At 40.5% G+C, this 24,628-nt stretch overlaps 1 protein-coding gene across 1 annotated transcript in view; it reads left to right on the forward strand.

Annotated features, from left to right (window-relative positions):
• Positions 1-24,628, forward strand: part of LOC126419598 (peripheral-type benzodiazepine receptor-associated protein 1-like) — an 843,217-nt gene that overhangs the window by 521,159 nt on the left and 297,430 nt on the right. The window contains exons 7-8 of the mRNA XM_050086786.1: positions 13,835-13,975; positions 23,917-24,444. Of these exons, the coding sequence (XP_049942743.1) occupies positions 13,835-13,975; positions 23,917-24,444 (669 nt within the window). The remainder of the gene's footprint in view (positions 1-13,834; positions 13,976-23,916; positions 24,445-24,628) is intronic.

The raw sequence follows: 24,628 nt of genomic DNA on the forward strand, positions 1-24,628 counted from the left end.
AACATGGATAAAAACACTGTGGGCATATAGTTTTCTCTGTGACTCAGAGCATACTATTTTCATCAACTTTGTGGGCTGATCATTGGAGAAATCTGCTACCATGGGACTAACTAGCAGTTTCATCTCTTAGGGATGGGTTGGGTTATTTGGGGAAGGAGACCAAACAGCAAGGTCATCGGTCTCATCGGATTAGGGAAGGATGGGGAAGGAAGTCGGCCGTGCCCTTTCAAAGGAACCATCCAGGCATTTGCCTGGAGCAATTTAGGGAAATCACGGAAAACCTAAATCAGAATAGCTGGATGCAGGATTGAACCATCATCCTCCCGAATGCGAGTCCAGTGTCTAACCACTGCGCATCTCTTAGTTTCATGATGTTTGTTTCATTTCTGCCACTCAGAATCACACTACCTTTCACAGTGTGCCAAACAATTCTACAAAACATCCCCCAGGCTGTGGCTAAGTCATGTCTCCACAGTATCCTTTCTTTCAGGAGTGCTAGTTCTGCAAGGTTCGCAGGAGAGCTTCTGTAAAGTTTGGAAGATAGGAGACGAGGTACTGGCAGAAGTAAAGCTGTGAGGAAGGGGCGTGAATCGTGCTTGGGTAGCTCAGTTGGTAGAGCACTTGCCCGCGAAAGGCAAAGGTCCCGAGTTCGAGTCTCGATCTGGCACACAGTTTTAATCTGCCTGGAAGTTTCAATTCTTCAAAAGTTATTATTTTATTTTTCAAGTAGCTAATTTGGATGTACTATGGTTAATAGAAAACTGCATATTGTGCTAGGTTCAAATGCTCCTTTTGGAGACATCAATGAATTAAAGTTGTCATTGAGTTGCCATGTCTTCTTTCTCACAAGAACTGCAAAAAAAGTAGCAAGTTACTCAGCAATTCAGCCTACACACTGATACATCAGCTTTTGTCAACCAGGCAACCTAGGCATGGCTGAACCTATGTGTGCTATGGAAGCCAGTCCACTGGAGGTGGGCTAGCAAGGACTGGCAACATCCTATTCATACCTCTGCACTCCGATGAATAGTGGGTTCTGTTCTGCTGTTAAACACCGTGGGTGGAGTGCTGCCATTCCATACAGAGCCCCGGATGGCTACTTGCCTAGCTCCATCCACCTACTGACCTGATTTTTTCTCTCACCTTTATTATTGTCGATCAAAATAATATCAAATACATTTTTAGCTCAATAAAAAGTTCTTGGTTTTCAAGCTGCGTCAGTTTGAATAAAATCCTTGAGCTATCAATGGCCATCCCCGCCATCTTCAGGAGTTCTCTGACTGCTGGGGCTGCTACGGTTTCTCACTTATATAGGCATGATGACATCATCAGCAGCCAATCATATCGATCCAATGTGGCGTGCACGCATAAGTTGACCCGGGAAGCTAGCGGAGCTATTGCCCCAGGCAGCATTGGTGATGTCAGGTGGCATCAGGGGCAGGTGCTATGTTTGAAACTGCCGCTCCCATGCGCTGCATCTGTCTTTGCTTTCTTTCGATGTCCAACGCCCGTCCCCATGCCCTGCTGATTTTTTTATCCTTGGTTTCTGTTGAAATTGTTGTTGTTTAAATGAACCTTGGCCTCTTCCTTTCTAACAGAGTCCCAATATGTAGACGCATGAGCCAACACTTTTGTATTTTCGAACTGTATTTTATATCCATTTTCTAGGGAATGCTCCGCTATGGCTGACTTGTCAAGCTCCCTTTGTTTTATATGGCACTTGTGCTCAGTACAACCTTCTGCAATTGTGCAAATTGTTTGTCCAAATACATGCTGCCACATTCACAGAGTACACCATACACACTGGACACTGGAAGAGCAATATCGTCTTAAACAGGGCGCAACATATCTCTTATCTTGGGGGCGGACCAGAACACTGGTCTTAGCCCATGTTTCTGCAGCAGACGTCCTAACTTACTGCTAGTTGCTCCACAGTATGGCAGGAATACAGTCCGTTTGCCTCTTCTACTGATTCACCAGGTGTCATTCGTTGGTGGCCCTTGAAAGTGTTTGCAATTTCTCTTTTGCTGTATCCATTTTTCCTGAAAATACATTTTAAGATCTGAAATTCAGACTGTAGGTGGTCGTCATCAGAGATAATCTTGGCTCAATGAACCAATGTGTTCAGGACAGCTTTCTTGTGTACAGTGTGGTGTAAACTATTGGCGTTCAAGTACCGATCAGTTTGTGTTGGTTTCCGGTACACTGAATGACCAAGCTGGCCTCCTGCCATTCATTTAACCAAAACATCCAAGAATGGTAGCTTGCTATGCTTCTCCATCTCGACAGTAAATTAAATGTTGGGATGGATACCATTCATGTGATCGATGAAATGCTGTAGTGTATTTTCATCATGAGCCCATATCAGGAAGGTGTCATCAACGAATTGTAGAAAGCAAAATGACAGCTATGTCGCAGTTTGCAGAGCCTGCTCCTCAAAGTGCTCCATGAAGAAATTTGTGACTGCTGGAGACAGTGGTGATCCCATGGCTGTGCCATCCAGCATCTCAATACTATTCATCGCAGTACAAAAAGTACGTTGTTGTTAGGACGTGACGGAACAACTTAATGATTCCAGATGGAAAATGTTGGGCCAAAAGATCCAGTGTATCCTGTATTGGCACCCTTGTAAAAAGTGACACAACGTCTAGGCTAACCATTAGGCCATTTGGGCCTATCTTCATTCTCTTGAGTGTCTTAACAAATTTCTGCGAGTTCACAACATGGTGTTCGCAATGTCCCACTTTTGGTGGTAATAATCCTGCCAGATGTTTAGCAAGTCTGTAGGTGGGTGAACTGATTGCACTAACAGTGGGCCTCAGAAGAACACTTTCCTTGTGTATATTTGGTAATCCATAAAGCCTGGGAGGTCTGGCAGCACGAGGCGTTAATTTCTTCACCACTTCATCTGGTAAGCCAGAATCCTTCAATAATTTCCCTGTCTTTCTGACAATGGCCTGTGTGGTATTACAACTAAGCTTGCGGTACTTGGTGTCTTCTAATAAATGTAGCATCTTCAGGTGGTAGTCTGCAGAGTTCAGAACCACGGTCGCATTCCCTTTGTTGGCTGGCAAGACAACCATGTCTTCATTCTCGCCCAATAACCATAAGCAGCATCGTTCCTCCTGGCTAATATTAGATTTTGGTGGCTAAGCTTTTGCCAGGATATGGCTGGTAGTTAGCCTGACGTCCTCAGCCGCATCGTGCGAAAGATTCCTAATGCATTGCTCTATTCCAGTAATTATATCCAATATTGGCAGACGTCATGGAGCTGGAGAAAAGTTGAGGCCTTTACTCAGTGCTGATGTAGAGCCGTCATCCAGTTCTTGTTGGAAAGATTAACAACTGTTCTATGGGCCTTAACGGCTTTCACAACAGTTCTTTCATGATCCAGTCGGTCGAACTTGGCACATTGCTTCGATGTTACCTTGGATAAACTTGCATGTTGTTGCGCTGCCGTGGCTACGTCCAGCAATTCCAAATAAGGTGGTGACAATATTGATGACAAAGACAGATGAGACTCAAGTAGGTTCCTGGTGTTATGATCAAGCTCGTACCGTGTCTGTTGTATCCGCTGTCTCACTATGGCAAGACTGGTCCTCTTCAAAATTCTGTCCATTGCAGTTGTTCGAATGTGGTGCTTGACTACCGCAAAGCAAGGAATTACCTCCTTGTCCCAGCAGCATTGTAAAAATGCCAAATAACTCAGCAGATGTGATCTCTTTTTCCCCAGTTTTTCTAACAGTCTCACTCTGCGCATTGTGTCCTCACCATAGAGGAAAGCTATGTGTCCTTGGAGTCTTTCGCGATGGCATACATGAGTAAAACGTTCTCGGTTTTCAAGCCGCGCCAATTCAAATAAAATCCTTGAGCTTTTCATGGCCATCTCCGCCATCATCGTCAAGAGTTCACCGACTGCCGGGGCTGCTACGGTTTCTCACTTATATAGGTATGATAACATCATCAGCAGCCAATCAGATCGATCCAATTTGGCGTGTGCGCATAAGTCGACCTGGGCAACTAGCGGAGCTATTGCCCGTGGCAGCACCGGTGATGTCAGGTGGTGCCAGGGGTAGGCGCCACATTTGAAACTGCCACACCCGCGTCGTGCATCTGTCTTTGCTTTCTTTTGATGTCCAACGCCCGTCTCCATGCCCTGCTGAGTGTGTATCCCTGGTCTCTGTTGAAACTGTTGTTGTTTAAATGAATCTCAGGCACTTCCTTTATAACGGGGTCTCAATATGTAGATGCATGAGCCAACCCTTTTGTATTTTCGAACTGTATTTTATGTCTGTTTTCTAGGGAATGCTCTGCTATGGCCGACTTTTCAAGCTCCCTATGTTTTATATGGCACTTGTTCTTAATACAACACTCTCAGTTTGCCCACCTACAGACTTGCTAAACATCTGGCAGGATTATTAGAACCAAACTTGGGACATTGTGAACACCATATTGTGAACTCGCAGAAATTTGTCGAGACACTCAAGAGAATGAAAATAGGCCCAAACGACCTAATGGTTAGCCTGGACCTTGTGTCACTTTTTATGAGGGTGCCAATACACTGGATCTTTTGGCCCAACATTTTCCATCTGGAATCATTAAGTTGTTCCATCACGTCCTAACAACAACGTACTTTTTGTACGGACAGCTTTTGATAAAAACTGACACCACATAGGCAAATTAAGTCCAGCTTTACATAAATTTTTCATTATTATTCTCGTAGAAAAACCATATTTGTGGTTCTAGTAATATTATTAGCAGTCGATCCTGCCTCAGTGTCAAATACTTTCTGGTTGGACACTTTTACGGCATTAGATTTCCAAGTTTTAGATCGTGTCAATTTAGTGTCTCCCATCATTCCTTTTCATGACTATGAGTCACTTTTTCAATCCCAAAAACAGGTTTTTGAGCCAACATTGGATAAAGGAAGAGACTTTCTTACCCGCATTCAGCTCAAGCCATCCACTAACTCTTTATGTTTCACCATGCTTGACCTTTGTCATTTGCCATGAAAGATATCATTAATGCTGAATTAGACAGACTCTAGGACTCGGGGAGTATTTGATCGGTGGTATTGAGGCAGTGGACAAGACCATTAGTTGTGGTTAAAAAAAACCATGGGGGCAATTCGGCTGTGTGGTAATTTTAAATCCACAATTAACACCCAGATTAACATGGCCGTTTATCCAATCCCTTGCACTGAGGAGTTATTGGTGGGATTGGCTGGTGGACACTATTTTTCAAAGATTGATTTGTGAGATGCTTATCTGCAGTTGCCCCTCAGTGATGTGTCACAACAGTTGTTTGTTACCTTTTTGTGTCAGCCTCAGGAATTTGTCTGTGTTTTATTGAGCAGATAGTTCAGTGTATCCCAAAGTGTGCAACTGTCATGAATATCTCCCAGGGAGAACATTTGTAACATATACAGGCAGTATTTCAGGCACGGGAGGATAGTGGTCTACATTGTAAATTGGAAAATTTTACATTTTTGTGCCTAGTGTTAACTATTTACAATGTGTCTTAAGCAGGGAGTGCATTAAACCTCTCGATGACCATGTTGCAGTGATTCATAAATTACCTGCCTCTTGGAACTTGAAACAGCTACAGTCATTCCTTGGCAAGGTAAACTATTATAACAAATTCATACCAGATGCATCAGAGTTCTCACAACCCCTCAGTGAGCTTTGAAAAAAAGATGTGATATTTGTTTGTTCCTGTAGTTGTCAGCAAGCTGTTGTGCAGCAAAAACATTGTTTACACAATGCTCTTTGTCTTGCTACCATCGATCCCAAGAAAATCTTAATACTGCTTGGTGACACATTGCAATAGAGGATTTGTGCTGTACTGTCCCACAGTAATCCGGACAGGTCAGAACAACCAACTGCTTTCACATCTAAGACCGTCTCGCCCACCCAAACAATTACTTCAAAATAGAGAAGGAGGCACTGGCCATGGTCTGTAGTATTATGAAGATTCATTTTTCCTTGTATGGCACTAAGTTTCACTCGATCACAGATCATGAACCATTGGTACTGTTGTGCAATCTCAAGACTGGTCTCCCTGACAAGACAGCTCAGAGACTGCAGTATGAGACACTATTTGCAGCAATCCTTTTTATGATATTCATTTTTGGCCCATTGTACAGCATGTGAATGTTGATGCATTTTTGGCCCATTGTACAGCATGTGAATGTTGATGCATTGCCCAGGTGCCCATGGATCCTGATGTGGCTTTTGATAGGGAGGAACAATTTATTTCAAGTTTGAAGATGTGTTAGATGTGCCAAGGAAGTAGCAGTAGCTACAAGTTATGATCCATGGTTGTGCAGCATTGTTGCAGCAGTTCAATTGTGATGGCCTGTACATCTTCTTGAAAGTGCCCAACCAGATTTTCGATCTAATTTTAGTATAAAAGAATGACTCAGGGTATGTTAGGGAGCATTATTGCTTACAACAGAGGAAGATGAGTGCTGCATGGAAGTGCCTCCTGGAATAAATCCAAATGTCCTTGAGTTGCTGCATTCTTCTCACTGGTAGATGCCCCCATGCAAGCATGAGCTGAGCAGCATATATATTGGTCAGCAATAAGCACTCATAACAGGTATTCCATGAGTGTCACACCTGTTCACAGAACCAAGCAGCCCCTCCCCAGAAGTCTTATCATAGCCTCAACCGGCTCAGCCATGGGATACATTACATGTGGGTTTTACTGGTCCCTTTCTTGGGTACTTATGGTTGATACTGATGTACACAACATCAGACTTCCCCTATATAGCACAGATGTCCACCACAACAGTGATATCCACCATCAGGGTGCTCACAACTATTTTTGCCACAGGTGTTGTACCAGTCACACTTACTGCTGATAATGACCCGTAGTTTTTGGTGTCAGACCTTTGGACATTCTGTTACCTGGTATCCAAAAAACCTCCTTGCTATCCAGCATCCAACTTAGAGGCAGAGGGGATAGTTCAGAATTTAAAGATGCTATTGAGAAAGGCATTGCAAACCATGCCAATATAGGAGACCCTTTCACACTTCTTAGACATGTACCACACACACCATTCTGGTAAATGGGTGTAGTGTGGTGGAGCTCTTGCATGGACAGTGACCTAATACATTGTTGGCTCTTTCATGTCCTACCCTCCACCCCCAGCAGTCCTATTTTATGCCCCATTTCTGGAAGATTGTGTTGGTTTAGGTCTGCACTCTTGGGCATTGACCTGAGTGGACAGAAGGGATGAGAGTCCAGCACAGAGATTGGCAACTTTTTGAGATCATGGCCAGGTGCTTGAGACACAGAAACCAACTACAGTTGTCACAGGAGCATAGTCAACTGCCACCTCAGTAGCCATCTCTGGGGATCATCACCCTGTACTGATGGTCAGCCCCCTGCCCCCCCCCCCCCTCCCCCAACATATGAGGCAGAGGGACTCACCATTCTTGCACCCTGATTATGATTTAAAATCATGGCTGTGTTCCTCTTTCACAGTTTGGAGGAGGTGGGGGAGGGGGGGGGGGAGGGGGAGAGAGCAACCAATGAAGGGTAATTCACTCCCTCTGATGCCACCTTCACAGGATGTGGAGGTTAATTCACTCCCTCGGATGCCATCTCCACAGCCCGTTGGACACGGCTAAGAACAGTTTTCGTATATTGAACTGCTGGCCAGGCATCCAGTTTCTACCTCTCCTCTCCCAGGTGTTTAAGAAATGGACCTAGACACTTTCGCCCTTACATGCCCATTAAAAGGGGGAGGGATATGGTATCCGCACTTGCCAGTAATGCTACAGAAGAAGTGGAACCAATGATGTGGCAGCCAGCAAACTGGGTGTGATGGCTGTCATCAGGGGATCCCTATGCCGTGTGTACTGGAGAGAGCCTCCGGTTTCTGAGGCACCAAGTTAAGGTAGTCATCAAATTCAAGCAAGTCATATGTTTACTAGCTTAGTAGTGTGATGTGAGTATATTTGGTCACTTAAATGGTTGCACATTTAAGCTCCTTTTGGAGCTGACAATGCAAGTGGTTGTAGCATCAGGTGCAGCAGGTGAAGGAGAGTCTTTGGTTAGCATCCATATAGCAGCTCGCTAGGGCTCTTGTCCCCCACCAGAATAAAATAGTATGAACTCTAAAAATGGTCTAAAGCAGCTTTAGGGGACCTGTTGGACACATACTTCTGCATTTGAGTTTTAAACATCCCAAACATGTGTCTAGCCTCACTGTTAGACTGAGGATGAAACAATGGAGCTGAGAGATGGCAGATGCCACTAGCCTGACACAAAGATTCTAATTCTCGAGAAATAAACTGGAGGCCATTATCAGTAACCATGGTATACAGAAGTTCCTCAACAGCAAAAATCTTAGACATTGCCAAAGTAGTGGGTACCATGTATATGGATGGACAATGCCCCATGTGGGGAAACTTGTAACAGGCATCCACTACCATAAGCAAATACTGATTTAGCAATGGGCCAGTAAAATCAGCATGTAGACACTCCCACAGGTGCTGTGGCATTGGCCAGGGCAAAAAAGATGCCCACAGGGCTGCCTGTTGCTGAACACATTGAGTGTAAGTGGCAATACTCTGCGTAATGTCGCCATCTATGCACGACCAGTACACATGGTGGGTTAAAGCTTTGGTGTGAGAGGTCCGCCAATGACGAACATGCAGAAACCTCACTTCATTGTGGCATAAGGAAGCAGGAATCACAACATGGGGAGCAGTGGCCTCCATAGCTACCAAAAGAATCCCATCAGACACAGAAAGGCATTGCTGGAGGTAGAAGTAATTATGCAAGGGATCCAAGGCATGGACCGGGGGTTCTTCTGGCCGACCTTGATGCACAAAAGAGGGGATCTGACTAAGTACGGGATCCATAGCAACGGCCAGTGCTGTTGTGACACTAGTGATGGGAAAACCATCGAATGCATTCTAGTGCCCAGTGTATAAATAGAAACAAACCAACTCGTCCTGATCAAACAACAGGTCTTGCCCAATCGAAAGGTGAGATAAGGCATTGGCATTGGCGTATTGTGACATTGGTCGTTAATGGATCTGATAATGGTAACAGGTGAGGAGAGTGTCCACAGCTGCAAGCAATGTGTTGCCTGGTTCAACTGGGAAGATGAAATGTTAAAAAGAGCAATCAATGGCTTGTGATCTGTGATGAAATGGATCTTAGAATCATACAAGAAGACATGAAATTTCTTGAGAGCAAACACAATCACGAAAGCTATCTTTTCAATCTGAGAATACTGCTGCTGAGTGGGAGTTAAAGCCTTAGAAGCATAAGCAATGGGTCATTCAGACCCGTCTGCATATTTGTGTGCCAATACCATGCCAAAACTGTGCTGAGAGGCATCTGTAGCCAATATGAGATGCTGACCTGGCTGAAAAATAGGCAGACACAGTTTAACGTTTTGACGACACGAGAAGTAGTGCGAAACTGGATTGCATTCACAATTCACATTACACTCTCATCAGTTAACTTACATGATGTTTGTAGCCCATCCTCTTCTCTGGATAATCAGCTACATTGATCTCCCAAAAGTGTCTTCTCGAAGACTATCGCTGGTTGTAGGAATTTATTTGACTATTTCTCTACTCTTGAAATGATTGGGTACTCGCAGAATACTTTCAGTTCAATTACAATATATATATTTTCAAGTTTCACAGTCAACAACTTCTGCAAGTCAACTTACTCATCAAACATTAGACTCTATTAAACATATTTATAATAATGTTAGTCTAACAACCAAATGATTTATGGACACCACAAACATCTTGTCTCATACAGGGCTGAGACATGAAGTAAGTTAAAAGTCTATAATCAATTGTTCATTTGTCTTTTTACAATAATCAGATTTACTAACACAGCAAAGAATTGCATATAATTACACTGTGTTCTTTCATACAGCATCTGTGGTGCTAGCGGCAAACATTTGTCATCATCAGTGGACTGCTACACTTACAGTCTTTTCATAGCAAACTTCGAACCTGCACACAGAGACAGGTGGCGCAGTAGATAAGCTTCCACTCTCCAACTTATGTTTAAAATATTGTGTGTTCCAGACGGTAGAAGGATGAGTGGTTCTAGAATTTACGCAGAAATTCTTGAAGCACTACAACAGGACAATTTGAAGCTTAGATTTAAGCAAAGCAAACACTCCGTCAAAAGCTGGGGACCAAAAAAAGGCATGTTTTTACGTAAAAGCACATTAAAGCACTGTGCATTAGTGGATGCACCTGGGAAAAATTTGTGGTAGTTCGCAACTTTACCTAGAAACACTGACTGTTCAATAACAGAGGTCAGTGATGGCAAAATGTCAGTTGCATTAAAAATGGTGATGCAATGACTCGACCAATGTGCAAGAAACCTCCAAAACCTAGGTACTCAATGGTCAGTTGTAAAATTGAGATTTGGCAGGATTGTACTAGAGACCCAAAGACTGCAAAACAGAAAACAACAAAATGAGATTTTTAAGGTGGTTTTCAGTGGAAGAAACTGAAAAAACGATATCATCGAGGTAACTGAGAAAAGCCAGGCACAGCGGCTGTCAGCTGTTCTAAAGAAATGCTGAAAAATTGTGGGAGCGCTAGTGACACCAAAAGAGATGCTTGATATTTGTATGGATAAAAAGATTTATATACAACGAGAAGGTGTGTAGTGGCCCCATCTAAGGGGAGCTGGAGATATGGTTCTGACAAATCAATCTTGGAAAAGCAGTGGCCGCTTGATAATATTGCGAGCAACCCATCAGGGTGGGGCAAAGGGTATGTATCTGTCACGGAATGCACAGTAATTGTGACACCGGAGTCACTGCAGAGGTAAAGCTTGCCCATTGGCTTCTTAATGATGGCCAGTGGTGTAGCCCATTCACTGGCAGAAATAAGCCGAATGACATCGAGTGACATCAGATGATCTAATTTGGCCTTGACAGGGAACCTGCTGCTCCTGAAAAAAAAAACATAGGTGGGCAGATTCTTTTCATCGTAATGTGGGCTTGAAAACTGGTAGTACAATCAAGCCCAGGGGAAAATAGATGATAACTCTGAGCAGAGAAAATCCAGTTGCTGATACGGAACTTGATTTGACACTAAATGTACCCCATCAGCAATGGAGAAACCAACAGCATTAAACACATGTAATCCAAACATAACTGCGATATGAGAATGATACACAAGAAAGGTGAGAGAGTGAACAACAAATTAGCAAGACACGAGCGAAGAATGGACCTAAGATGGGAATCTGCTGTTTATTGTAGCTAATCAATGTCCTTGAAACATGTATGAGTGGAGGGGAGCCCATGTCCACGTATTTTTATACATTTACTAAAGTCACTCTGGGCACCTCTGTACACTCGCATTCTTAGTGGGTTATTAAACACACACAAATCAGTAAACAATTTGTTTTATATCCATGGGTACTTCTGTGTCTCCACGTGTGAAGAGGAGTTACACACCAATGCAATGTTGTCCTTCTTTGTGCAAACAGCCCAATGCTTAGGGCACGCAGCATGTTCGTGTTGGATGAAGCAGTATGGGCAAAATGAAAGGGGTGGAAGGGCGGGCGTCAGCACACGGCTTGTAGCTGCATAACCAACACTGCCCTTTGCGACAGTGAGTTGAAGGTTGTACTGCTGCAACAGCTTTTCCATCATCCTGAGCACATGCAGTGTGCCTAACAGGGATTGATGGAGCATCTTCCGATACCTCACCCCACACAACAATCTGATTGCCTGTGGCTCATGACACATCAAAGGACTGCGCTATATTGAGCACATTCCTAGGTATTGAATTCTCACATTGAAGTGCTTTTTACAGACTTTCCTGTCTGGGGCCAGACCGATAATAACATCACACACCATGTGATCAGTGTAGGATTCATGATGGGCACTAGTGGCAAATTTACAATGATGGCTCAATTCTGCAGCCCAGGCTTTGTAAGATTGGTTTGGGCATTTCTGACAATGGTATAATTCTACATGCATCACAATAACGTGTTCTGTCACAGTAATAGGTTGAGAGAAGCTTGCATATTTCATCAAATGATAAGCTGCCCAGTTCTTGCAAAGGTACAAGTTGGCACAGCAACTGGTAAATGCACAGGGAAAGTGAGGGAAGAAAGAAAACCCTATTTAGTTTTCCATTACCCACTTGAAAAACCTGGAAATGTTGCCGTCCCAATCTTCAACTGATTCATCATATGCTAAAAAGGGCAATGGTTGCATTGACAGGAGAGTAACCTACGAACTCATAGATGCCACCTGATTGAGAGTGGCGGTGAGAGCCTGCTGTTGTTCCATGAAAGCTTGCTGCTGGGCAATATTATGTCGGAGTATTTCTTCCATCCAGATGTTTGTTGTATGGCTTAGCACTGACACTAACACATGGAGAAAACATAATCCTCACTGGCTGCCAAGTTTGATTTAGCAAGAACAAATGTGATTTATGGAACACAGTACTTTATAGAGCAACATGTAAGATACAATGAAGTACAGGTTGTGTGTAGTATGGAATACATTGACTGGACAACAGTAATACAGGTCACAGAATAGCCCAAGCACTCATTTGCAAATCGTGCGTGTTATAAGTGAAGGTACATAACTTTCCTTGCTACTGTCAGTCTTGATTTTATATCCTTTGTGAGTCTGCCATCATCAGTCATTTTGCAACCCAAATAGTAAAACATATCTACTACATTTCGTGTCTTATCTCCTAACCTAATTTCCCAGCCCCATCTGATTTAATTCACATGCATTCCATTGCCCTTGCTTTACATTTGTTGATGTTCATCATATAATCTCTATTCAAGACACCATTTGTGCCATTCAACTTGTCTTCCAAGTTCTCTGCTATCTCTTAGTGAATTAAAATGTCATCGGTAAACCTCCAAGGTTTTATTTCTTCTCCCTGAACTGAAATTTTCTTTCCAGATCTATTATTAGATACCTTTACTACTTGCTCAGTGTACAGACGGAATAATATCATGATTGGCTACAGTCCTATCTCATTGCCTTCTTAATTATTTCTTCCTTTTTATGTCCTTTGACACTTGTGGCTGGAATCTGGCATCCATGTATTCTATCCCTGCTAGTTCAAAATTCCAGGGTATATTCCAGCCAACATTACAAATCTACAAATTCTGTATAAGTATTTTAGATTATATTGGGTTTGGTGATAAGTAAAAGAAGCTACCTGTAAAAGCAACTTCCCATTAAGCCCATTTAAAAAAGGCAAGAAAGCTAAAAACAGACTTTCTCTTGGAGAATGGTCCACAAAATATGCTGTAGAAACAGCAGCGGCCCCAAACCAAATCTTTTCATTCACAGTTCATTATTGACAACATTTTTGAAATTTTGTCGCATTTCTTATTGCACTGTCAGTCCTGTACATCTTACCTATATGCTTTCTTTACCCTCCTCTTGTTTTATTGATGGGTAAGCTTTAGAAATAGCAGAAGGTACAAAATTAAGCATGCTTGTATATTAGTGTTCCAGTCTGCTGTGCAACATTTGTCACTGGTTCAGTTGTCAGGTCTGGTATGTTAACATTTTTTGTCCATCATTAATGTCATTAACATGTTAAAAATGCTATGCACTATATTCAAAGTTCTATCATATATTCTACCATGACAGTTATTTTCTGTTTGTATTTTGAAGATAGCCAATGTGTTAAGTCCATTGTCCAATTTCTTTTATTTGGTAATACATTTATATTTGTTATGTTTATCTTTTAATTTTAGTTTTTGATTATGTAAATTACCAGATCATTTTATTCACTTTGTACATCATTCATTTGAAAAACTAATAGTCTTTTATTTAAAATAATTTCAGACTCTGCAAGGGTTGATGGCGTTGGGAGTGCGGGTCCAAATCGCCCAGCAGTCATGATGTCATCTGCACTTGACAACCTTGGTGACATGCACCAAACCACCTCACGAGTATTGCCACATGGGCGCCCATCTAGTCAACCTGGTATGCAGACATCTTGCTTCTGTATTGTATTTTGATGCGTACAAGTGTTTGCTCTGTGGAAACAATGAAGTCATGGCCATGATAGTGCTTAATTAAATTGAAACTGAACTACCTTAATTTATCTCAGTGTGTCTCAGATTTCTGTAAGACACCCCTCAGAAGAGAGAACCTGAAACAAAAGACTGTTAAAAATACCAGGGTTGTCCAGAAAGTAATGCACTGCATTTTTTCTCAGCTGAAAACAATTTTACGAATTAGAAATGTTACATATGTATTATTTGAAGTCTCCTGAGTGAGTGTGCCAAGTTTCCGTCACTTCCGACATATACCGTAGCTGCAGGACAGTTGCAAAATGGCATCTGTTGGTGATGTACATTAAAACAATATGCTCTCATTGAATTTCTCACTGCAGTGAAAGAAACTGTGGGGAATATTCACAAACGCTTGTGCAAAGTCTATGGAAGTACAGTTATTCACTGGACACAGAGGGTGAGTCGTCATAAATTGGTTTGGCAAAGCTCCATGATTTGTAGTGGTCAGGGAGACCATCTATGGCTGTCATACCTGACATGTTGCAGTGAGCTGATGTTGTCATTCATGCGGACAGATGCATTACAACTCGGCAGTTGGTTCTACATCTGTCTATCAGCAAAGGAAGGGTGGGTGCAATTATCCAGACTCTTGGATATTCGAAAGTGTGTGCAAGATGGGACCCATGCTGTCTAACAGTGGGTCAAAAATCGCACAGAAGAAACATTTGTCTTGAATTGTTGCAACATTTTGAAGCTGAGGAGGAGGCCTTCTTGTCCCGGATTGTGACACCATTTTGATCCAACTGCCTCTGCTGTTAAGGTCATGTTCACCATGTTCTGGGACTGCAAATGTGTGATTCTCGTTGATGTGATGTCAAGAGGCAGTACCATTAATCCAGAAACGTATGTGAACACATTAACAAAACTCAATATGCTCTTATGGCAACTTCGGTTCCATAGCAAACCAGGAGATTTTTTGCAGATAACGCTCAGCCCCACACAAGTCTGATGATTGCAAAACACATCGTAAAACAGGGTTGGACTTCCACTTGTTTCGGCCATTAAAGGATGCCACTTATGGAAGACATTTTGAGGACAGCGAGGAAGTGATTCACACAGTGAAGCACTGACTTTGCCACTAGAATAAGGTTTGGTACTGGCAGGTTATACACGCCCTTGTTTTGTGCTGGAGGAAGGCCATAGAATGGGATGGAGATTATGTGGAAAAATAGGGTGTGTGGATAAAACACCATTTGTGTGTGTAGTTTTCATTATATTCAATGAAGAATTGTTGACAAAAAGAAATGTGGTGCATTACTTTCTGGGCAACCCTCATATTAATCCAGCAAAGTAATATCAACAGTCAAATTCACTGAATAACAGGTCCTGAAAAGTGTTTGTATAATAATCTATACTATTCTCAACACACAGTCTTTTTTCTGTTCGTGCTTCTATGGAAAGGAGGTGGTTTGGCTCAAGCTATTGCATGGAGCAGAGAAAGAATGACATAGCATACAGGTTGGAGGGGCCTTGAGAGGGGGAAATATTTATTTGTTTCTCAGTCAGTACTGGCAACCCATAGATGTGCTCATCTTGTATCAATTAGCAGCCGTGGTATAAATAACAAATGGAATTAACAAAGACTTGCAAAAGAGGATTATGCAGATGTTTATGTTTAAATACACTCATTATGTTATTTATTTCTCAATTGACTCACATAACATAACATTTCACAATACTTTGAAAGAGAAAGTGCTAATAGATTGCTTAAGTTGACAGCAATCAGAAACAGAGACATGTTCCAATTTGTGCAGTCTTTTTTCAGTAATCAGACCTACTATACCGTTCAATGTTCACTTGTGTATTCATTTGCTTCAAAATGAATAAATTTTCATCATTGCTCTTGAAGTGAAAATGAAGATGTAAAAACAAAGTATGACAGGTTTTTTGTATCTCCTTTGTTATCTGTTCCAAGGAAATGCGATGTAACTGTGCAGTAGAAGTTCATTGTGACTTAAACCTTCTTTAAAATGTGGTTGGATTTGGTCATCTCCCTTAAAACTGTGATCAGATCTTGGTCACCCTAATCTTCATGTACACTTATAAAAATGGAGTTTTCCTACACTTATTCTGAAGATTAGAGTTGCTGAGTGAAGTTCTTCTAACTACTATTGGTGGGCCTTTGTCATTGCTTAGAAAGCGAAACAGACAGAGTCAGTGAAGGGAAATTTTTATCAAAATATTATTGTTGTGCCACAGAAGTGGCTTCCTGATCCACTTCTTGGCCTTGATTTCACAGCAGATTTAACACTCTGTTTTAACCACATGTGGTGTTCCTGCTTTTTAATAACTCTTTTATTGTACTTCCTTTTCTGTCTCAATACACTTTACCACAGCCACATGTCAAAAGTCACTTCATAAACTGATTGTTCTGTAGTTTCTTCTATCTTATTTGTCTTCTGTCTTGTTTGACTCTTGAGGAACTGTCTACTTCTGCAAACATTCCATAAATAATTTACCAAGTTCATCATGGGTTACTTTCCATCCAGCTTTAATCGTTTCCACCGACACATGGCCATCTCCAGGTGCTTTTCCTTTCTTCATATTTCAAATGGCTTTATGCATCGCATATGGCATTAATTTTGCCTCTGTTATTGCTTGCTGTCAGAATACTATTGGGTATTTCAAGATGAATATTGGCATTTTAAGATTTCTTAGTATTTATTACTTTCAACTTGCAGTTATAAATAATACACCAACTGAACGAGCAACTCAAAAAGTTTTTTCTTACAAGTGTTCAATATGAGCACTGTTGGTCACAAGGCACATATTGAGTTGATAGATGAGAGGTTCAGCTTTTTCCAGTTAAGAAGAAAGTCATAGTTCTGGCACATCAAGGTGAGAAGCACCAGTTACACTTACTTCATCAGAAAGTTAGGCCCATATCCTTTCCACCAGGATACAGCACTAAAAATATTCAATTTAGGAGAGTCTCATTGCAATTGCACCATATCGTGGGTATTTGCTGATCCAAGATGTTCACAATTTGTATGTTTACATTTCCGTGTAGGTGAGATGTCAATTCATCACCGAAGACAATATGATCCAGAAAGTCTTTATTGTCATGCACCAACATTTTGTTTGCAAAGTTGGCAAGTAAACCATGCAACATATTGTTTGCAAAATTGGCACATAAACTATGGTCTGTATGGTTTAGAGCTTTTAACAATTGCAAATGATAAGGGTATAGTTGTAAGTGTTCTCTTTGAGTCTCCACACATGTCACTGAAACTGGTAATTCATGACTAGCCTACCGAAATGATTTCTTGCGGCTATGTGTGAAAGATTGTCTGACTTGTTCAACATGTTCTTCAGCCACTCTTGGTCATCCTCTAGTCTTTTCTTTGCAAAGATAGTTTGTGTCTTTGACCGTTTGTGTCTTTAAACTGATTATACCATCCATGGATGTTATTGTTTGTGGAACTTAATACAGAATGCATATTGCATTGTAACAACAGGTTCAGTCCTTGCAAAGTGTAAAACACAAAAAACTTTGTTCACTAGCTGCCATCTTTGCTATTAGCACCTTCTATCAGAAGACGCAGAAAACATTACATGTGTACTGTTATAAAAACAAAAGTGTTTGAGTCACTCTTCATTTGATATATTATTTCCAAGTTATAATTTGAATGTAATAAATGATACAAAGTCTTAAAATCCTAGTATTCATTTTGATACACTCGGTATTACTTTTTACAGTAGTTTGTCTTATCAAATACAGTATATTCCCAATTGTTCAGGGAAATTTGGAGAAGAAGACGCACGGAAAATGGAAAAGCACAAGTATTCTATATATTTTCAAACATATATTCTTTGTTTGAAAGTTTATCCAAGTTCTATGCCTGGGTACTACAGACTTGTTTTTTTCTTAAAACAGTCTCTGATAGTGGTCTGCTCCTGAAAAAGAGTTAACATTTCTTGTGTAGCATTTTGAATTTTTCTTGCAGCATTAATGTCATTGTACTGAAACCCTCTCTTGCGCATGTAATCTACAAGAGTATCACCACAATGCAGTGTGGTACAATGACTGTCAAGGTAACTGTCTTCATTCCCACTTTCACATTCGCTGTACTCTCCTTTGTTTTGTTGTGAAGCAGCACTCACTATTTTGGCGTCACATGCATTAGCCATCAGTGACTGGTTCGAGTTTTATTCATAAGCATCTTCCAAATCATTTAAAGTTGTTGCCAGATGCATTATTTGTGTAGTTGTTATTTCTTCATCACTGAAACCTTGAAAATCACTTTCTTCTATTAACTGCAAGATCCAAGATAGGAGAAAGGGCAGTGTTGGCTGTAAATTTTTAATCTGTTTATTGAAGATCCATTTCAGCTACGGTGTAGCTATCTTCAGTGCAATTATATCCAAGTCATGATGACTATTTGTAAACAAAATTGCACATGCTACCATACTGTCATTACAGATCCCCTGTAATGGCAATGTGGTATCATGTATGATTTTATTTACAAAGAGTCATCATGACTTCAATATAATTGCACTGAAGGCAGCTACACAGTAGCTGAAATTGATCTGCAATAAACAGATTAAATATTATGACTGATGCTGTCCTTCCTGCTATCTTGGATCTCATAAATACATCAAGGAGCATGCTGTTCCTGATGCTAGCAAATCCGAAGAATATCTGGAAGAAATTTCCTCCATGATGAAACTAGTGTGTGTAGCTTGACTACCTGCCAGGCATCAAAAGTCTTGCATATGGCATCTAGAATTGTCAACTTCTTTCACAATGCCACCAAATCATCCTCATGGACTAGTGTTGTAAGTAGACCAGCCCGGTAATGTCGTTTTACTGATGCAGTTACACTTTGGTCCATTGGTGGTATAATGGCAGTTACATTTTGATGTAGTTGCTTAGTTGTGATTAGACCGTGATCACACATGAGAATGCTCTTATCAGGATGTGAAAAGGCATTATGAGCCTTCTGTGGAAATCTTTTCTCTTGTGGAAACCACTGAACTTATGGTAATAAACGTGTGTGGAACCACTTTTGGAAAATTTCACTTTCCATCCACACCCCTTTTTCATTTACAGGGAGACACTTAGCTGCGATATCATTGCATTGAATCCCCCCCCTCCCGGTTGGTAGACATTTCCAATACAAACCATTTTCATCTGCATTATAAATTTGATATGGTGTGAAATTCTCTTCTTCCACAAATTTCTGGAACTATTCTTGGAAAATATCAGCTGCTGCAAATTTGAACCAAGGTGCTCTCCAGGCACAATAATTTCGCAAATCCCACAACATTGTTTGAATCCAGGTAGCCATACAGATGAGGCGCTAAATTCTCCATCTAACCCTAGAGGTTCATGAAAAAATTTGGCTTTTCAGCACATATTTTTTTGTTTCAATTTTACCATATGTTTCTTTCATTTCCCTGTCATCTCTTTTATAAATTTCTTTTAACTTGGTTTGTTGACACTTACATCCAATTAACATCAGAAAACTGAGTTTGTGTTCAATTTACTTGGAACAGGCTAGCTGTTCCATGACTTTGTTGTCATGCAGCATCTACACAATGGAAATGGCACTTACTGTCTCTCGGCTGGTTGGTTATCCCTGTTTGCTAGAGAAAAATATTGCTCTCTCCCTCCTCCCTCTCCCGCTGTCCCTCCTATAAAAAAAAAAGGAGGCACAGATAAACTGCAAACCAGAAACCAGATAATCCACACACAAATAATCAGGAGTACATTGTATTCATTTTACCTTCTCATGTCCTCTTAAAGACATTGCACATTAATTTTGTTTGCTCCAGCATATTCTGTTATGTTCCAATAATCATTTTCTTTTCATTTTATTCTTCTTCTTACCTAGAACATTGTTTATGGATTTACTTAGTGCTTTTGTAAAATAATTTCCCAATTTGTCTATGGTGGTTCCATTCTAAATAGGTGCAGGGGGTGTTCCTCATTCCAGTCCATCCAGGATGGCCCCAGGTCCACTCTGCTCATAATCAAAATGAGTTCTGGAGATCTTCCCTAGGGGTTAAAGGCAGTTGGAGTGAGAAGCCCTCCACACCTCACTCTCCTAGTGCCGTAGAGGATAGAAAGACTGCTGTCTACTTACAGTCAGGCAAATAATCCAGTAACAGGCTTGTGCCACAGACTTTACCTTTTGTCTGAACTTCATTTTTTAAAGATACTTTTTTACCTTTTATTAAAGTTATGCCTTGATGTCTTAACATAAGTTATGTCATTCTCTTATTATCATTGTTCTCATATATTCCTTCACTTATGAATTCTATAGAGAATTTCCACATTTCTTTTCGTATCAGTCCACTTAAGTTTCAATACTGTTCTTTAACTTCACATCTCAAACCCTTTTGCCACTGTCCATGGCACACGTCCATACAGTGGTGTGCTTGATACATACATCCTCTGAAATTTCATCCCGTTTTTTATTTGAATACATATTTTTTAAATGAGGAATACTCTCTTGTCATATAATAATCTACTTCTTATATCATTCTTGCTTCATTCTTCATGTGCAATTTTGCTTCCACGGCAGCAGAATTCCTATGATTCGTCTACTATGTGGCCCTCAGTTTTGATGTTAAGTTTATTGCTAATCTCATTTATGCCTCTTCTCATTACTTTTGTCATTATTTGGTTTACTCTCACTCCATATTACCTGCTCATTAGACTGTTCATTGCACCAGCAGCTCCAGTAATTTTTTTTCACTTTTACTGATGATCACAATGTCATCACCAAGTCTAATCATTGAAATCCTTTCATCCTGAAGATCCTCTGAACCTCTTATCAGTCCTCCATGGTCTTTGATAAGGCTGTTGGCAGAAAGACAGTGATTCCTAATATCAGAAATCTTGAACTGCCGCTGCTGATGATTTTTATTGAAAATCTAAATTGTCACTGGGATCAAAACTGGGACTTGGGATTATTTGACCATTGTGGTCTTAAAGGTCTGTAATCACATTAATCCTAAAGTGATTCAAGATCATCATATTCTGTACAGTTTTTGTATTATTTATACAGTGTAGACAGTTTGATCTTTAATTCCATTTGGTTCTTGCTAAGACCATTTCCTTTTAGTTTTCTCCGAGATGAATTTGTTAAGGACAAACATACTTTTTTATGACAATTTTTATTAATATTCGACCTCTGTCACTTCTGATATCATGCCGAAGTTTCCCACTGAAGAATCATCATACATTTTTGCTCTCCTTTCAGTTTAAATCTCTGTGTTATCATCTTTAAGTGGGATGTACTGTAATTCAACAACTTCTGTAACCATTCGTAGATATGTTCTATACCTCATCTTAATTTTAGCAGATTTGAACATAGACTTGAATGAGTTCCATGGATATCTTTCAATAACCTTATTATGTGCCATTTGATGTTATTTAGCTCCTTTTTTAACTTCACAAACCTAACTTCAGTTAAAAGTACATTGCCCTAAATAAAAGTATCTGTAAGCATTTTGGTGTCCAAGATACATTTCACTGTTTGTTTAGCCAAATTATTTGTAACAAAGTGTGAGCATAGAAATAGTTGTGCATGTCTCATAGGCTGACACCATTGGATAAGTTCCCTGAATCCATGTTTCCCAATATTATTTCACCTGACATTGAACTGCAATGGCCCAGCACCCAGTGTGATAGTAGAAACTGAGAATGCTACCCCTGCTACAGTAAACTTCCAGGGCTTGAATGAAGAGTTTGAGACATCAGAATAGCACTAAGCCTCAGGAGAGCTATCCTCAGACTTGTCTTAGTCCAGAACCTGAGTGTTTCTACATCTTTGAGCATGGGATCAACAAGACCAGTTCACATGCTGATCACATGCCCTCAGAGCTTTCAAATAAATAGTGCCATTTAAAAGTCATTTTTTGTGTGACTCATAAAGCATTCCACAGTTACTGCAAACTTTTTCTTGTAGATGAGCATAATTTATAACCTAAGATTTTAATAATTACTCTTTTCCTGACTTATTATTTTTGCAACCCTGTCTTAGCTCCCAGTGAATGAGGTTTTTGTTACATTTTTTCTAACACCATGGCTGTTTGTTTACAAGTAGGTATATTACCTGTATTTGGTTTTTTTATTTCCAACTTAAAAAGTTGAAATTTCTCAATACATTCTATCAGTTATGTGCTGCTACCTGTATTCCCTTATTGGACTGTTTTATTTATTTAAATAATTTTTAATTTAGAAAATCCTGTTTTGTTGTTATTGCACTTCACACTACTTCAGACTACTACAGTGATGAGTCACAATCCAATATTGGCATACCTATGAATATTAAGAAGTAGGCAAAAAATTCATGCAGGGATATGGAATGTGCATATGTTTACTTTTATTTGTTGTAACTTAAGGACATAAGAAGAATTTTATCTGTAGCTTTGACATTCAGTTATTTCGTCTTGGTAAATATACTCAGCAATTATCATCCGATTGATCTAAAACAATTAGTCACAACTCATGTGGGTAAGCAGAGACTAGACCCAGATGTAAATAATCATCTTTTTTCATTGAGATGGTAAGTCCCATTTCAGGATCTGAATTAGTTACATAGATTCTGCAATTGCAGATTTCATGGCCATGAAATACAAGTATTTTTGCTCTGCTTTCTGTATTTTCTTTGTGGGAAAAAACTAGATGTATCAAGTGTGGAAGTAAATATTTTCGTTGTTGATAAATATTTTATTTGGCTTCATATGTGAAATGGAAATTGTATGTGTTCCTCAGCTGCAGTTACCAAATCCTAAGTTTCCCCATTGCAGTTTATTATGTGTATTGATTGAAATTTTAATGTGTTTGGTGCACCAAATGTACTATTATTCCAGTGTTTTTTCTTTCAGAATGTCAGTCCGTAAGTTGCACCTGTTTAGAATTTACTTTTTGTATGTTATGTGTCTGTAATAACTTCTTACAGTGTTTATCAGGATTCCAGCTATTATTTTCAATTCACTGTCCAACTGTTACAGTGTACTGAGGGGTAACATTTGTCTCTGCCCTTGCATGCAAATAATAGACATGCATGCTTTTTTTATCTTTATTTTTTGTCACCTTTGTGTTGCATTTTGCCTGAGAATGCGGCACAGTAGAAGCACTTTTAGTTTCTTATCATATCTGAGTGCAATTTTTTTCATGCCCAGAGCATAATGACAGACTTTCAAAGAATAAAGATCAATAATTAGAGAAAGAAAGAAATGTGTGGACTACTACACTTAACTGCCCTCTTCTCAGATGTGAATAACATGACTGTTCATTGTAAAAGGAAGTACAGTATCAGTATATGTAGAAAGTGCTAACACATATTGCCAAATTTGATAGCACTGGGTTAATCAATGCAATTTTGTAATGCTAATGTAGTTTTTTTAACTGTATAGCACAGTTACAGTTTATCAAGAGTGAAAAAGAGAGTATTAATGTCCAAGTAGAATGGATTTTTACCAAAGAATTAAGTATCATTATTTGAATCTTGTCTCAAATTGAAGATATCACATAGTGCAGCAGTAATAATTCAATATTTCCTTTTGATTATCACAGTCTTGTCTGTGGTAATATTCTTTGTTATGTGCAAAGTAATTGTAAAATAATTTTAAATTCATTACTGAGATGCTCTGAGAAATATCTTGTTTGGAAACTCGTTATTATGTCTCTGATATCCATCCTAATTGTGTTTTGCATGCCTTTTTTGCATGAACAGTTTTGTAATGTCACACCTCATCATCAGTCATATTTTCTCATTTGTTTATTTGCTGGAGCTAATTCATATCTCAACACCTGTCCTTACCCTCATTCACTGCCTGCCCCCTTCACATGCCTGTCCCAAACCTTTGCCACGGTCCTCATGTTATTTATAGGTTGTGGAGTAGCAGGCTTCCCTAGCGGCATTCAGCAGGCGAACAGCCTCCCTTCCTCCTACCCTCCATCAGGCTTCACTGCTACTGCTGGGGGGTACCGCTACGCCGTCCCGCCCGGTGAGCACGGAAATCCAGCTCCAGTGCCAGCAGGCTTTGTAGATAGCTGCAGCTCTACTGGCTACCGCATGCAGTCGCAGATGTTGCCCCCTACTGCTGGCTCGGGCCAGCTATGGAAGGCTCCTTCGATGTCGGATCTGGCGGCGTTCAGTAGAAGTGGTGCTAATTGTCGTGGTCCCCTTCCTCCCTCATCCCTGCCTCTCCCTCTGACGGCTGCAGCCGACGCTCCAGGATCGGGCACACACGCACAAGCTGGGTCCGGTCCATCTTTGGGCCATCACACATCACACCCCTCGCCTCAGCAGCAACAACCTGGGACAGCCACCTCCTCAGAAATTGACCGCATCATGGCCAAGATTGAACAGGATAATCGGATTCTTGCTGAACTAGACAAGACACGATCCACCATAGGTGAGTATGAATTTGTTTTTGCCCATAAAAAGCAGTGGCTGGAATGGTACATTCAGTGTGCTGCTGTATGGTTTTCCTGGAGATGTGCACTGGAAGGCCATAAAGACAGTTTTCTAAGTTTGCTTTTTACAATGGCTGTGAAGATGAGAGCACTGTCTTCCAGGTTGTCACTGCAGTAACACAG

The sequence above is a fragment of the Schistocerca serialis genome, chromosome 9, assembly GCF_023864345.2.
Source record: "Schistocerca serialis cubense isolate TAMUIC-IGC-003099 chromosome 9, iqSchSeri2.2, whole genome shotgun sequence".
NCBI lineage: Eukaryota > Metazoa > Arthropoda > Insecta > Orthoptera > Acrididae > Schistocerca > Schistocerca serialis.